The sequence below is a fragment of the Microcaecilia unicolor genome, chromosome 1 (assembly GCF_901765095.1).
Source record: "Microcaecilia unicolor chromosome 1, aMicUni1.1, whole genome shotgun sequence".
Lineage (NCBI taxonomy): Eukaryota > Metazoa > Chordata > Amphibia > Gymnophiona > Siphonopidae > Microcaecilia > Microcaecilia unicolor.
Window position 1 is genome coordinate 281114194 of NC_044031.1, and position 16352 is coordinate 281130545.

General features: G+C 48.9%; 1 protein-coding gene across 1 annotated transcript in view; it reads right to left on the reverse strand.

The window, feature by feature from the left end:
- LOC115472718 (putative RNA-binding protein Luc7-like 2) overlaps positions 1–16352 on the reverse strand; it is a 249813-nt gene that overhangs the window by 19135 nt on the left and 214326 nt on the right. The window contains exon 10 of the mRNA XM_030207087.1: positions 11160–11342. Within this exon, the coding sequence (XP_030062947.1) occupies positions 11160–11342 (183 nt within the window). The remainder of the gene's footprint in view (positions 1–11159; positions 11343–16352) is intronic.

Below are 16352 nucleotides of genomic sequence, written 5' to 3' on the forward strand. Positions count from 1 at the left end.
AATGTTAAGTAGTAGTAGTAGTAGTACAACATCTTGGATACCTTTTACAGAACCAGCTGCCACTGCTGAATTAGGAATGTCAATTAGACAATTTACAATCATTATTACATGTTGTTACCCATGAATTGGACATTGCTTTAACCGCCCTACAAAGGCAGATTGATGATGATGTTTGTGAACCTCATGTTGTACTGTTATCAGAAATCAATCTATTATTGTGAAAAATGCAATGCAGCGCATTCTTTCTCTAGCAAGAACTCAAGTGATTATGAAGGAACTAGTAAAAAAGGCCCGTTTCTGACACAAATGAAACGGGTGCTAGCAAGGTTTTCCTCGGAGTGTGTGTGTTTGGGAGAGTGTATGTGAGAGTGAGTGTTTGAGAGTCAGAGTGAAAGTGTGAGTCCAATCCATGGTCCTCTGTCACCTGGCCCCTCCATTCATCCCTATCCAGCAATTCCGCTGTCTCCCTGAGGCCTGCCCTGCAATCCATATGCATCCATGGCCATCTGTCCCCTCCATTCATCCCTATCCAGCAATTCCCCTCTCCATGAGTCCTGGCCTTCCAATCCATGCCCATCCATGCTCCTTTGTCACCTGGCCCCTGCATTTTTCCCTATCCAGCATTTCCCCTCTCTGCCTGAGGCCTGTCCTGCAATCCATATCCATCCATGGCCATCTGTGCCCTCCATTCATCCCTATCCAGCAATTCCCCTCTCCCTGAGTCCTGCCCTTCCAATCCATGCTACTCTTTCACCTGGCCCCTCCATTCATCCCTATCCAGCAATTCCCCTCTCTGCCTGAGGCCTGCCCTGCAATCCATATGCATCCATGCCCATCTGTGCCCTCCATTCATCCCTATCCAGCAATTCCCCTCTCCCTGAGTCCTGCCCTTCCAATCCATGGCCATCCATGCTCATCTGTCACCTGGCCCCTCCATTTTTCCCTATCCAGCATTTCCCCTCTCTGCCTGAGGCCTGACCTGCAATCCATATCCATCCATGCCCATCTGTGCCCTCCATTCATCCCTATTCAGCAATTCCCGTCTCCCTGAGTCCTGCCCTTCCAATCCATGCCCATCCATGCTCATCTGTCACCTGGCCCCTCCATTCATCCCTATCCAGCATTTCCCCTCTCTGCCTGAGGCCTGCCCTGCAATCCATATCCATCCATGCCCATCTGTGCCCTCCATTCATCCCTATCCAGCAATTCCCCTCTCCCTGAGTCCTGCCCTTCGAATCCATGCCCATCCATGCTCATCTGTCACCTGGCCCCTCCATTTTTCCCTATCCAGCATTTCCCCTCTGTGCCTGAGGCCTGCCCTGCAATCCATATCCATCCATGCCCATCTGTCCCCTCCATTCATCCCTATTCAGCAATTCCCGTCTCCCTGAGTCCTGCCCTTCCAATCCATGCCCATCCATGCTCATCTGTCACCTGGCCCCTCCATTTTTCCCTATCCAGCAACTGCGCTGTCTCCCTGAGGCCTGCCCTGCAATCCATATCCATCCATGGCCATCTGTCCCCTCCATTCATCCCTATCCAGCAATTCCCCTCTCCCTGAGTCCTGCCCTTCCAATCCATGCTCCTTTGTCACCTGGCCCCTCCATTTTTCCCTATCCAGCATTTCCCCTCTCTGCCTGAGGCCTGCTCTGCAATCCATATCCATCCATGGCCATCTGTCCCCTCCATTCATCCCTATCCAGCAATTCCCCTCTCCCTGAGTCCTGCCCTTCCAATCCATGCTCCTCTGTCACCTGGCCCCTCCATTCATCCCTATCCAGCAATTCCCCTCTCTGCCTGAGGCCTGCCCTGCAATCCATATGCATCCATGCCCATCTGTGCCCTCCATTCATCCCTATCCAGCAATTCCCCTCTCCCTGAGTCCTGCCCTTCGAATCCATGCCCATCCATGCTCATCTGTCACCTGGCCCCTCCATTTTTCCCTATCCAGCATTTCCCCTCTGTGCCTGAGGCCTGCCCTGCAATCCATATCCATCCATGCCCATCTGTGCCCTCCATTCATCCCTATTCAGCAATTCCCGTCTCCTTGAGTCCTGCCCTTCCAATCCATGCCCATCCATGCTCATCTGTCACCTGGCCCCTCCATTTTTCCCTATCCAGCAACTGCGCTGTCTCCCTGAGGCCTGCCCTGCAATCCATATGCATCCATGCCCATCTGTCCCCTCTATTCATCCCTATCCAGCAATTTCCCTCTCTCCCTGAGCCCTGCCCTCCCAATCCATGCCCATCCATGCTCCTGTCCCCTGCCGCCTCCATTCATCCTTTTCCAGCAAGTCCCCTGTCTCCCTTCCATGACCCCCCCTTACATCCATGCTCCTCTCTCTCCCATGTCCCACTCCCAGCCTGGGCCGCCCTCTTCTCCCCCCCCCCCCCCTTCGCATCCATGGTGTCGTTTCTCCCCTGCCCTCCCGCTCCCATTGTTTTTCTTTTGTGGCCACCCTCTTCGCTCCCCCCAACATGGTTTTTATTTTTTTTTCTTGTTTTTAAATGTACCTCCGTGGCGGTTCCGGCAGCGAAGCGTCAGGGAAGGAGGCGGTGCTCCCGACGTCTAGGTTTCCCTTCGCTGTGTTCCGCCTTCATCCTTGACGTCAGAAGAAGGCGGAACACAGCGAAGGGAAGGCTAGACGTTGAGAGCGCCGCCTCCTTCCCTGACGCTTCGCTGGCGAGCGTTGCGATTGGATGAGTGTCATTGCTCCGCCCTCGACGTCATCACGTTTGACGCGTGGGCGGGGCAGACACAATGCGATCTCACCCCCTTCACTTTTGGCTAACAGAGGCTTCATTCGAACGTTGGAGGTGCGTTTTATATAGAGAGATATTAGACATGTCATGGTGGGATTCCATAAAAAATTGGTTTGGAGGATTAGGTCCATGGTTAAGAGGGATTGTGACTGGATGTATTGTTTTCATATGTGTTGCAGGATTCTTATTATGTTGTTTGCCTTGTTTGCTTAGCTGCTGCAGACGAGCATGTCAAAATTCATTGAAGATGACCATGGTAACTCAGATACAAAATGTAATGCCTGCTGAAACCAGTGACAATGAACCAAATTGTCCTGGGTTACTGATGACTCCGGAAAGTTCTATGGTTTGATAGAAAATGTTTGTCATTGCCATGACGGCCTGAGGTGTTACCTATTTATAGGATGATGCCCAGTCTAACAGTGATGAAAACTATAACCATGAAATTTTGGTGAACCTTGCTTTACAAGGTTCAAGGGAGGATTTGTTAAATATAATGAGGAAAAAAGAAAGTTCCTATGGTCAGTGGAATGCAAGTATTAAGGCAAAAGAGATATGAGTCACAAACCTGTGAAAATAATAAGGGAGTCATAGAATCAGCCTTGAGCTGGGTAGCCTTGTGTGAAACAGAAACAGTCTGTGCTAGGGTAGAAGGAATGCTGCTGACATTTGTAGATAAGAAAGAACAGGCTTCAAAGGAAAGGGTTGCTGACGTGCAGGCATTGGGTGCAGTACTAATTTAAGAGTATATAAGCAGAAGCGCAATGAATGTAAGCTAAGCAAACATATATCTCTGTATTACTGCTGATCATATATTGTGAGTATACTTTGCTTCCAGTATGATGTTCTCATACTGCCTCTGTCCAAGGGAGGACAGTTGAAAAAATAAAAACTGTTGATTATTCTTCTTTATAATAGGTGTCAGTTTCTTTGTTTACATGCATATAAGGTGTAAATAAACACCCTCAAGAGTCAGCCCAGCTTGGGCGTAAGTGAAGGAAATGCAATCTGCTAGCCAATTTGAAATGGTGCGTTTCCCGACAGCTCCCCTTCGGTTCGGATCAAAAGAAACAAACATTTGGGCGGACTGTCTGAATGGGCTTATCCGCTCCAGATAGAAGGTCAATGCTCTTTTGCTGTCCAATGTGTGCAACTGACGTTCAGCAGGGCGGGTATGAGGACGGGGAAAGAATGTTGGCAAGACAATTGACTGGTTCAGATGGAACTCCAACACCACCTTCGGCAAGAACTTAGGGTGAGTGCGGAGGACTACTCTGTTATGATGACACTTAGTATATGGAGCATGGGCTACCAAGGCTTGACGCTCACTGACTCTACAAGCTGAAGTAACAGCCACCAAGAAAATGACCTTCCAGGTCAAGTACTTCAGATGGCAGGAATTCAGTGGCTCAAAAGGTTTGATCAGCTGGGTGACAACGACATTGAGATCCCATGACACTGGCGGAGGTTTGACAGGGGGCTTTGACAAAAGCAAACCTCTCATGAAGCGAACAACTAAAGGCTGTCCAGAGATAGGATTACCCTCTACACGATAATGGAAAGCACTAATTGCACTAAGATGAACTCTTACGGAGTTGGTCTTAAGACCAGACTCTGACAAGTGCAGAAGGTATTCAAGCAGGGTCTGTGTAGGACAAGAGCAAGGATCTAGGGCCTTGCTGTCACACCAGATGACAAACCTCCTCCATTTAAAAGAGTAACTCCTTTTAGTGGAATCTTTCCTGGAAGCAAGCAGGACTCGGGAGACACCCTCCAACAGACCCAAGGAGGCAAAGTCTATGCTCTCAACATCCAGGCCGTGAGAGCCAGGGACTGGAGGTTGGGATGCAGAAGCGCCCCCTCGTTCTGAGTAATGAGGGTTGGAAAACACTCCAATCTCCACAGTTCTTCAGAGGACAACTCCAGAAGAAGAGAGAACCAGATCTGACGAGGCCAGAAGGGAGCGATCAGAATCATGGTCCCGCGATCCTGCTTGAGTTTCAGCAAAGTCTTCCCTACCAAGGGTATGGGAGGATACGCATACAGGAGGCCCTTCCCCCAATAAAGGAGAAAGGCATCTGACGCTAGTCTGCCGTGGGCCTGAAGTCTGGAACAGAACTGAAGGACCTTGTGATTGGTCTGAATAGCAAAAGAGATTGACCAAGGGGGTGCCCCACTCTTGGAAGATCTGACGTACCACTCTCGAATTGAGAGACCACTCGTGAGGTTGCATTATCCTGCTCAACCTGTCGGCCAAACTGTTGTTTATGCCTGCCAGATACGTGGCTTGGAGAAACATGCCATGACGGCGAGCCCAAAGCCACATCTGGACGGCTTCCTGACAAAGAGGGCAAGATCTGGTGCCCCCCTGCTTGTTGATGTAATACATGGCAACCTGATTGTCTGTCTGAATTTGAATAATTTGATTGGACAGCCGATCCCTGAAAGCCTTTAGAGCGTTCCAGACCACTTGCAACTCCAGGAGATTGATCTGAAAACCAGTTTCCTGGAGGGACCAATGTCCTTGAGTATGAAGCCCATCGACATGGGCTCCCCACCCGAGGAGAGACGCATCCGTTGTCAGCACCTTTTGTGGCTGAGGAATTTGAAAGGGACGTCCCAAGGTCAAATTGGATCGAATTGTGCACCAATGTAGGGATTGGAGAAACCACGTAGACAGCTGGATCGCGTCCTCTAGATCTCCGGCAGCCTGAAACCACTGGGAAGCTAGCGTCCATTGAGCCGATCTCATGTGAAGACGGGCCATGGGAGTCACATGAACTGTGCAGGCTATGTGGCCGAGCAATTATCTGCCGAGCTGTGATCTGCTGAGACGCTCGGACCCAGAAAACAAAAGACAGAAGGTTGTCTGCCCACGCCTCGGTAGGAATGAGCAGTCTGGGAGTGCAGCAGAGCTCCTATGAATTCTAGTCTTTGAACTGGAAGAAGGTGGGACTTTGGATAATTTATTACAAACCCTAGTAGCTCCAGGAGTTGAATAGTCATCTGCATGGACTGAAGAGCTCTGGGCGCAGAGGCGAGACCAAAGGGTAGCACACAATACTGAAAATGCCGTGTCCCCAGACGGAATCGAAGATACTGCCTGTGAGCTGGAAGTATCGGGATGTGAGTATAAGCATCCTTTAAGTCCAGAGAGCATAGCCAATCGTTTTCCTGAATCATGCGAAGAAGGGTGCTCAGGGAAAGCATCCTGAACTTTTCTCGGACCACATATTTGTTCAGGGCCCTTAGGTCTAGGATGGGATGCATCCCCCCTGTTTTCTTTTGCACAAGAAAGTACCTGGAATAAAATCCCAGCCCTTCCTGCCCCAGTAGCACGGGCCCGACCGCATTGGCGCTGAGAAGGGCGGAGAGTTCCTCTGCAAGTACCAGCTTACGGGCCTGCAGATGAGTGGAAATTACCTTATTTGAGTAGCCTTTATCTCTCAATTGCACCCTCTCAATCGCCATGCCATAAGACCAAAGCGGCAGGCGTCCTCCATGGCCACTGGACCCTGTGACAACAGGTGCGGAACCAGAGGTAACGGAAAGGGAGCCTCCAACAACATCTGTCGGAGGTCCGCATACCAAGGCCTCCTGGGCCAATCCGGGGTGATGAGTACCACTTCTCCTGGATGCAGCCGAATCCGCAGGAGCACTTGCCCTATCAAGGGCCACGGAGGGAAGACATACAGCAAGCCCAGGGGCCAGGGTTGAGCCAAGGCATTCAACCCGGCAGAGCGAGGATCCCTCCGTCTGCTGAAGAAGCACGAGACTTTGGCATTGGAACTGGTCGCCATAAGATCCATCACTGGCTTGCCCCATTTGGCACATATCTGCAGGAATACATAGTCTGCTAGTTCCCACTCCGCTGGATCAATCTGATGCCTGCTTAGATAGTTGGCTTGCACGTTGCTCTGACCTGCAATCTGAGCTGCTGACAGGGACTGTAGATGCAGCTCGGCCCAGTGGCAAATTTGTTCGGCCTGCGCGGCTAGAGCTCTGCACTGAGTGCCGCCTTGTCGATTTATGTAGGCCACTGCTGTCGTGTTGTCCGACATCACTCGGACAGCCAATCCTTCCAGGGTCACATGAAAGGCCAGAAGAGCCAGAAACACCGCTTTCAACTCCAGGCGGTTGATAGACCACTCCGACTCATCGGGCGTCCACAGACCCTGGGCATGCTTCCCCTGGCAATGTGCGCCCCAGCCCTTCAGGCTGGCATCTGTCACCACTAGGCACCAATCAGGGAATGCCAGCGGCATTCCCTGCCGCAACATGCTGTCCGACAGCCACCACTCCATACTGAGGCGGACTGCAGGGAGCCAAGAAAGTCTGCACTAATAATCCTGAGATACTGGAGACCATCGTTGAAGTAGAGAATACTGTAGAGGTCTCAGGTGCTCTCTCGCCCATGGCACCACTTCCAAGGTGGCCGTCATCGATCTCAACAGCTGGACAATGCCCCAAGCTCGCGGGCAGGGCATCCTCAGGAGCAGACGGACCTGATTCTGAAGCTTGCACCGCCTTTGCTCGGGAAGAAACACATAGCCCGAGGCTGTGTCGAACCTGGCCCCCCAAATATTCTAGAGATTGCGAGGGGGTCAGGTAACTTTTGGTCATATTGACGACCCAGCCCAGATATTGAAGGACTGAAACCACTGGCTGTAGCTAGATTACTCTTTTTCTGAGTCTGCTCTGATGAGCCAGTCGTCTAGGTACGGGTGAACCCGGATACCCTCTCGCCTGAGAAAGGCAGCTACTACCACTATTACCTTGGAGAAGGTTCGGGGAGCTGTGGCGAGGCCAAAAGGCAAGGCCCGAAACTGGAAATGTTTTCCCAACACCGCAAACCGCAGAAACTTCTGGTGCAGGGGCCAAATTGGTATGTGCAAGTAAGCTTCTTTCAGGTCCAGAGACGTGAGAAACTCTCCTGGCTGTACCGCCACAATGACGGAGCGCAGGGTTTCCATGTGAAAATGCCGCACTCTTAAGGACTTGTTTAGCTCTTTTAAGTCCAGGATCGGGCGAAAAGACCCGCCTTTTCGTGGCACCACAAAGTAAATGGAGTAGCAGCCTAGACCTTGTTCGGCGGGAGGCACCGGGGTCACAGCCCCTATCTGGCACAGACTGTGCAAAGTCTCCTCTACCGCCGCCCGTTTGGCGGCAGAACCGCATCGGGACTCAACAAACACGTCTCTCACCGGGGCATCGAATTCTATTCGGTATCCGTCTCTGATCAGGTCCAAGAACCACTGATCTGCGGAGATTTTGGCCCAATCCTCAAAAAAGAGGGAAAGTCTTCCTCCGATGACAGGAAACGAGGAGGGGGCCGGCGCACCATCATTGAGAGGGTCGCCCCTGAACTCCAGGCCTTGAGCCAGTGGCTGTGGAACGTTTGTCCGAGCGAAAGGAGTTTCTCTGCTGAAAGCGGGCACGAGAAGTGAACCCAGCAGCACGCCCTGGGCGGTACCTTCTAGCTTCACGGAAGCGAGGTCTGTAAGAGGAGCGGACCGCCTGGCCCTTAGAGGAAGGCTTCGGACTATCTTCGGGCAAGCGCTGAGGTTTGGAATCCCCCAGGCCTTTAACAATGTTTTCCAGCTCCTCACCAAACAGGAGAAGGCCTTGAAAGGGCAACTTCACCAACCTTTGCTTAGAGGCCATGTCCGCCGCCCAATGTCGTAGCCAAAAAGTGCGGCGAGCCACCACTGCTACAGCCATTTGTTTAGCCAAAGCTCTGACCATATCATAAAGGGCGTCAGCCAAAAAGGACAAGGCCGACTCCATCCGCAGAGCCACTTCAGATAAGGTCTCCGCTCCATCACCGGGCTGTTCCACTGCCTGCTGTAATCAAGCCAGGCAGGCTCTAGCAGCATAACAACTGCATGCAGACGCCCGAACAGTGAGACCTGCCAAATCAAAGGACCGCTTCAGAGCTGAATCAAGCCTGCGGTCTTGAATATCCTTCAGGGCAACACCTCCTTCAACAGGGAGGGTAGTTCTCTTTGTCACAGCCGTGACCAGGGCATCCACTTTAGGCAAATGTTCCTCACTCAGAGAGTATAATTGCCCCATAGCCCTGGCAACCTTCAAAGGTCCCTCGGGGTCAACCCATTGAGCCGAAATAAGCTCTTGGATGGAGTCATGCAAAGGAAAGGCTCGAGCAGGCTTTCTGGTACTAGCCATCCTTAGATTAACAGAGGAGGCTGTGCCACTCCCAGGATCTTCAATCGAGAGGGCTTGTAAGGCATCTGAAATAAGCACTGGCACCTCCTCGCGGTGGAAAATCCTCACCGCAGACGGATCATCAAGCTCCTGTGGCAATTCTGCACCCGACTCTGGCTCCTCAGCCCAAGAAGTTCTGCCAGACCCCTCAGAATCCTCATAGCCCGACCACAGGGGGGGGGGGAGGGGGTGCGCCACACTCAGAAGGGGAATTAGCCCTTCTGCGTTTATCAGGAGGATAAGAAACAGGCAAAGCCAACTCCAAAAGGCCAAGATCAACCGGGGGGGGGGGGGGGGGGGGGGGGGCCAGGCAGAGGGTCCGAAGATCCCTGTGGAAGAGCTCTTTTAAGCATGAATGCCCTATGCAGCATTAAAACAAAATCAGAAGAGAAAACCGCTCCCTGACTGCCCGGATCCTGCCCAGGGCTACCAGCTCTATTATTTGCCTCACTCAGAGGACCTTCCCCCCCCCCCCCCCCGGATTCCGGGCTCTCCGTCGCAACGGAGGCCGCGCCATGTGGAAAATCCAAAATGGCGTCCACTGCCAGCTCAGAGCGCGAAAGATCGCCGCTCGCCATGCTCGGGCCGGCTCAACCGTCTGTACAGCACGAATTACAGAGCCCCGCTGCTGATTTGCGCTTGCCACAATTAGAACAGCGCTTTACAGTCTCCGCAGCCATCGCCGAAAACGTCAGTAAAATTCAAAAATGGCGGTTCGTGCCAAAAACGTTCCGATCCCGTGCCCACCCCGGAGGAGTCAGAAAACACTCTTACCTCACTAGACCGAGTATCACAGCTCCGGTCCTGCAGAAGAATCTCAAGAAAAACCTCTTTTCCAAGATCGCTGCGCTAAAGCGCAACTAATTATTTATTTATTCTAACGCTGTGAGAAAAGCAGAGGCAAAAGAGGTAAATAAAATAACTCCGGAGGCTCAGATAAGTGGGAAAGGCGAACCAATGTGCCTGCATCCACTGAGTGGGAAAGGACAGGGAAAAGCAAGCTAATATGTCCACATCCACGGGGGCATGGGTAAGGCAGGGAAAGGACTGACCTATGTGCCTTCAAAGTGAAGCTGCTATAGCCTCTAACACCCCGGCTAACAACTGGCAAACCAGGAGCCACCCCCAGGCAGATTTTTGATGGAGCTCGACGAAGCTGCAGCCACCCTGCTTGGGGAGACAGAGAATACTGAAGAGGCAGTGGAGCTAGCTGGCCATGAGGCACTGTGAAAAGTTGAGTGCTCTCTATCTCCCCCTGCTGGTTGATGGACACAACCCATACGTAATGGCTTCATCTGCTTGATGACAAGGAAGTGGGCATTTGATTCACACTTTGTTTAGAGTCATTTGTAATGATGGAAGATTGTTTTATAGGAAGTTGTAACAAATTATGCAATGAAACACATTGCATTTATTTATGAAGCTGTTGCCAAGAAACAAAGAAGCACAGAAAAGCCAAAGCAACAATCCAAACTTCAGAAACGAAGAAGCAAAATAACCAACATTGTAACTAATGTTTTTAGCTGTTTTAGAAGCATCTCACACTGGCCTCAAGGAGCCTAGTGTATGCAACCTTTATGCTCTGAATATCCTGTTTAAGGTGAGTCATGTGTCCCTATTACAAGGGCCAAATACGTCCCTGAGCAGGCAGTTTGCTGTCGAAACATGTTGGGTCTTTAATAGCATGTCTGCATGGCAGGACAACAAAAACACACTTTTTAAATCAAAGGTTGCTTATTTAATAAACCTCTTATTTGTCAGCCAATAGTTGGTTCTTTTGGTTGCTCTTTTTCTGGCATAATAAAAATATTTCAACACAAAAAATACACATTGGTTAATAATTGGATGAAATTTAATATCCAGTGTTTGTGAATGTCAATGATTGTGCAAACAAATCTTTTTCACACAAGTATGCAGATAAAAATCTCCTATACGGAAATGCTTTTTTGAATGCCACTTTTGCGAATACTCAAAATAATTCATGATGTTGCTGTTCCAGGTTGCTTTGGTTTCAAAATCATAGTATTTTAACAATGATATAAAACCAATGAAAACTGCTTTCCTATGATGACAGAGTAATTACCATCAACTAATAGTATTAACTTTGGATCAGAGTACTAATTTCAAGGCAGTAGTTTAATCAGCGCTGCTCTGAAGTTCCTGGAACTTACTTTGATTTTGAGCTTCGTTCTCGGCTCCTGTCCCGGCTCCTCTGGTGGCTTCGACTCCGGCTACGGCTGTTAGAGCGAGATCTGTGTCTATGACGCTTTTCGCGGGATTTGGAGCGAGTTCTTCTTTTTCGCTCTCGTGAAGAGGAACGAGACCGATGCCTGCGGCGCTCCCGGGACCTAGACCTACAAATCAAAAAATGAAGTAGGCTAACCTGATACATACAACCACTTTTTAAATATATGGTACAATAGTTAGGCAGGCTCTTATTCAAAAGATATGGTCTTATACTGTACCACTTAATGACAACAGGCTAGAGATTTGAAAACACAACATTTTGGGATGCTTCCCTGGGGATTAATAGTGTTTTGTTCTCTCATCTGTAAAATCTAGGATTCAGGAAGTGTTTCTGGCTACATGTACTCTGTCTTTATATTTTAATTCAGATTCAAATTATAAACAATATGTACATATTTCAGTGTTACAAATCTGGTAAGGCTAAAAAGCCCCATTATCCAGTATCCATAAGGAATAAGTAGTGTAAGTAAATCAAATATACCAGGATCTGAGATCCCTTTGAATTCTGATCTCACAGGGGATGGGAGGGGAAGGGTGATGCTAAAGTCAACAAAGCACAGAGCAACCCTTCTAGATTACTTCCCCTTCCTTCCTGTCTTTTAGGAAACAAGGAATGTGGGATTCCCCATTCTTCTTGTCTTTTAGGAAACAAGGAATGTGGGATGAGAAGAAAAAATAATGAAATACACAGAGCACAGAAGAGAAAAGCTACTAATACCCAACCCCTTCCTCTCCTGTCATACTCTTTCACTGAAAATGTCTGGAGAAGATGCCAATGTACTAGATATGCAGTTATATAGCACCTCTAAATATTTAACTGTGACCTAGTGCAGATGAAAGGTATTAAATCTAAACAATTTACAATCAGTTATAGAAAATGATGACTGATAAATAACATATGGCCTATCCAGTTTATCCATCCATGCCATCTATCTTTTCCTCTCCCTTAGAGATCCTCTCCCTTAGAGATCCTATCTGCTTGTCCCATGTTTTCTCAAAGTCAGAGCAGTCTTCATCTCTACCACCTCTACTAGGAGGCTGTCCCACACATCCTTTCTATAAAGTAGTATTTCCTTAGGATTACTCCCGAGTTTATCCACCTCTCACTTTCATCATATGTCCCTTCATTCCAGAGCCAAGAACCAAAGGAAACGCTAACCACCTAGCCAGATCCAGATATGCAGAGCTGCCTCATTTAAGGTACAGGGAGGTAAGAAAATCCCTCATCAGACAGCAGTGATGACTACATGCAGCACTTCCATTCTGAAGCATGGCACTGATAAATATTCAACTTGCCACCCTTCTCTGGCATTACAAATTAGAATCTGCCCATCCCACATTCCTCCAGTGGAACTGGGACTCCTGCATTGATCTGAAGGAGCCACTCCAGAGGGGCCCTTCTGTGAGGTGGTCCACAGGTATGCTGCAAAAATGTCCGGTCTTGAAAACTACAGAACACAAACCCCTTGGATGATTTCCTCAACCCAATGGCTGGAGGTAATCCTGGTCCATGCACCTCCCACCAACAGACCTCGAACCCAAAGCAAGTGCTGCACTACCTTCTTGCAGACTACTGCCTCCACAAAAGAGGAAACTCCTCCCAATATCCATATTCTGCTAGCCAATCCCTGATCTGGCTGATAGAACCTCCTTCTGTCTCTCAGCTCCTAAAGATTAGCTATCTTGAGGAGCCCAGAACCTGTCTTCTAGAAATCTAGGGACCTCATACTCCCGAAAGTGCTCAATTACCTTCTCCAGTTCCTTGCTGAAGGGCAGCTCACAAAGACATGCCTTGGAGACCACATTCCTGGTTTAGTGAAGGAGCCAGAGGAAACAAGCCGATACTGCTGCAGCCATTGAACTGGCCAATGTTTGGACCAAATTGTACAATGTATCCACTAGGAAGGCCAGCCTAGATTCCAGGAAAGCTCTGTTTAACTGTGACTCCTGAACCTCTTCCTCCAAGAGTCCATCCTGCAGATGATAGTCTTTGTCAAGGAATATGGGGGACATAATTTAAAGATCACAATATGTATATACTTTAGAAGAAAGGCAACAGTGGAAGGACACAAAAGAGATTTAAATATTGCCATGGCATAAATTCATAGGCCTTTTTCAATTGAAAGGAAGCTCTGGAATGAGGGGGGATAGGATGAAGGTGAAAGAATAGACTCAGAAGTAACCTAAGGAAATATTTCTTTATAGAAAGGGTGGTAAATATGTGGAACAGCCTCCCAATAAGACCAGGACTGTATCTGAATTAAAGAAAACACGGGGCAAGCTCAGAGGACACTTTTGAGGAAGAGGAAGGGATTGTAGAGCTTAGTACTTGGTACAAATGGGCAGACTAAGTAGGCCCATAATGGTCTTTATCTGCCATTTTTTTCATTTGTGGGCCACATATTGGAGGTTGGGATGTAGAAGGGATCCTGCGTTCAGCATGAGATGATCAGAAAACAGTCCAATCTCCACGGATCTTCAAAGGACAACTCCAGAAGAGGGAACAAGATCTGCTGCAGCCAGTAGGCAGCGATCAGAACCATGGTGCCTCGATCTTACCTGAGTTTCAGCAAAATCTTCTTTATGAGAGAAATGGGAGGGTACGCATACAGAAGACCCGGCCCCAATAGAGAAAGGCATCTGACGTTAGTCTACCTTGTGACCGGAGCCTGGAGCAGAACTGAGAGACCTTGCTGTTGAGATGAGTGGCAAAAAGATCCACCGAGGGAATGCCCCACTCTCTTAAGATCTTCAGGGCTATGCCCATGTTTACTGACCACTCATGCGGTTGTAGTATCCTGCTCAAGCTGTCTGACAGGTAGCTGTTCCTGCCGGGTAGGTAAGTGGCACAGAGGTTGATCCTGTGAAGTAGGGCCCACTGCCACATGTCCACCACTTCCTGACAAGGGGTAGGATCCTGCACCCTCCTGCTTGACAACACACAACATCGCAACCTGGTTGTCTGTTTGAATGACTACAGTTTGGTTGTGGAGCTGATCTCTGAAAGTCTTAAGAGCATTCCACATAGTCCTGAGCTTGAAGAGACCGATTTAAATACTCCTGGGCGGACCACTGACCTTGAGTGTGAAGCCCATTCATATACGCTCCTAAACCCAGATTAGATGCATCCATAGTCAACACCTTCTGAGGCGGTGAAATTTGGAATGGAAGTCCCAGAGTCAAATTGGACTGGATTGTCCACTAGAGAAGGGTGTGAGCCAGCTCCAGTTGAATACAAATGACATCCATTAGGTTCCTTGATACCTGAGATCACTGGGAAGCTAAGGTCTATTGGGCTGCACTCAAATGGAGCTGTGCCATGACGTGACATGTACTGCGGAGGCCATGTGGCCCATCAATCTCAACATCTGCTGAGCTGAAACCTGCTGGCTACTGCGGATCTGCGAGGCAGCATTACCAAGGTATCCGCTCTCATTTGAGGAAGAAAGGCCCGAGCCTGTATATCAAGCAGGGCTCCCATGTACTCCAACTGGTGAACTGGTTGAAGGTAGGACTTGGGATAATTTATGACACAGTCCAACAGCTCTAGCACCTGAATAGTCATCTGCAATGATTTCATGGCTCACTCTTGAGATGTGCTCTTGAACAATCGCCCAAGGTAGGGAAACATACACACACAGATACACTGAGACTACTGCCAGACAATTAGTGAAAACTCTGGGGGCAGATGGCAGGCCAAACGGCAGAACACAGTATTGGTAGTGACATTTCCTCACTCAAAATCTGAAATACTTTCTGTGACTTGGAAGTATCAAAATGTGGGTACAGGCATTAGTCCAGAGATAATAGCCAATCGTTTTCCTGAATTAGAGGGAGTCACAACTCAATAATTTTCACGTGGAATTGGGCGGCTCTTTTAAACTCACTGTGGGCAGTTTTCTATGGCCGTGGGTTGCTCTTTAGGGTGTTGTTTTGCCATGCCGGATGGTCCCTCCCTTCCTCACGGCTTGCTTTTTTGGGCACCCCCCCTACTCTGGTAGCTGTTTTCGGAGTCGGGCTACTTTTGGCCACTAATTGGCCTGGGGAATTTTCAGATATTTGTTAATTCTGGAGCAGGGTGCCCAGGGAAGTCATCCTGAACATTTCCTTCACTAAACATTTGTTCAGGGCCCTTAGGTCTAGAATGGAGAGGAATCCCACAGTTTTCTTGATCACAAGGAAGTATCCGGAATAGAATCCCCTACCTTCTTCCCCTGGCACTATGGGTTTGACTACTAGGGCCTGCAGAAGGGCGGAGAGTTCCTCTACAAGTACCTGCTTGTGTTGAGAGCTGGATGTAAGACGCTCTCAGTGGGCCATTTGGAAGTCATTGAAGCCAATTCAGAGCATACAAGCAATGGATTATTTGAAGAACCCACTGGTCATAGGTTATAAGGGGCCATCTGTGTTGGAAAAAAGTGAGCCTCCCTCCAACTGGTAAGCTGCCCGGGACGGATACTCTTTGAGCAGCTATGCTCTGCTGAAGCCAGTCAAAAGCCCGTGACCTGCTTTGACTGGGAAGCCAGCTGGGACTTCTGGGGATGGGGCTGGCAAGGCCTAGGATGCTGGCCTTGAGTCGCTTGAGCTGAGCGAGCAGGAGGATGGTACCTATGCCTTTGAGAGTAGTAGGGCCGACCACCTCTGCCTGGTTGAAAAACTTCTTGTTGAAGAGGATACCAAGAGAAAGAGAGTATAGATAGTATCCATATGTTTCTTAAAGAGCTCAGTGATCTCTTCCGTTTTCTCTCCAAATAAGTTGTCCCCTTGGCACAGCACATCTGCTAGTCTCTCTTGAACAGCCTGTTCGAGATCAGAGATATATAGATAGCTGGGTTAGTAAAATGTAATTTATCTTTAAAATTGAGCATCGTACCGGAAGACTGGAGAGTGACCAATGTAACGCCGATTTTTAAAAGAGGTTACAGAGGGGATTCGGGAAATTATAGACCGATGAGCCTGAACTCGGTGCCGGGCAAAATGGTAGACACTATTATAAAGAACAAAATTACAGAGCATATTTAAAAGCATGGACTAATGAGACAAAGACAACATGGATGTAGTGAAGGGAAATCTTGCCTCACCAATCTATTACATTTCTTTGAAGGGGTGAACAAACA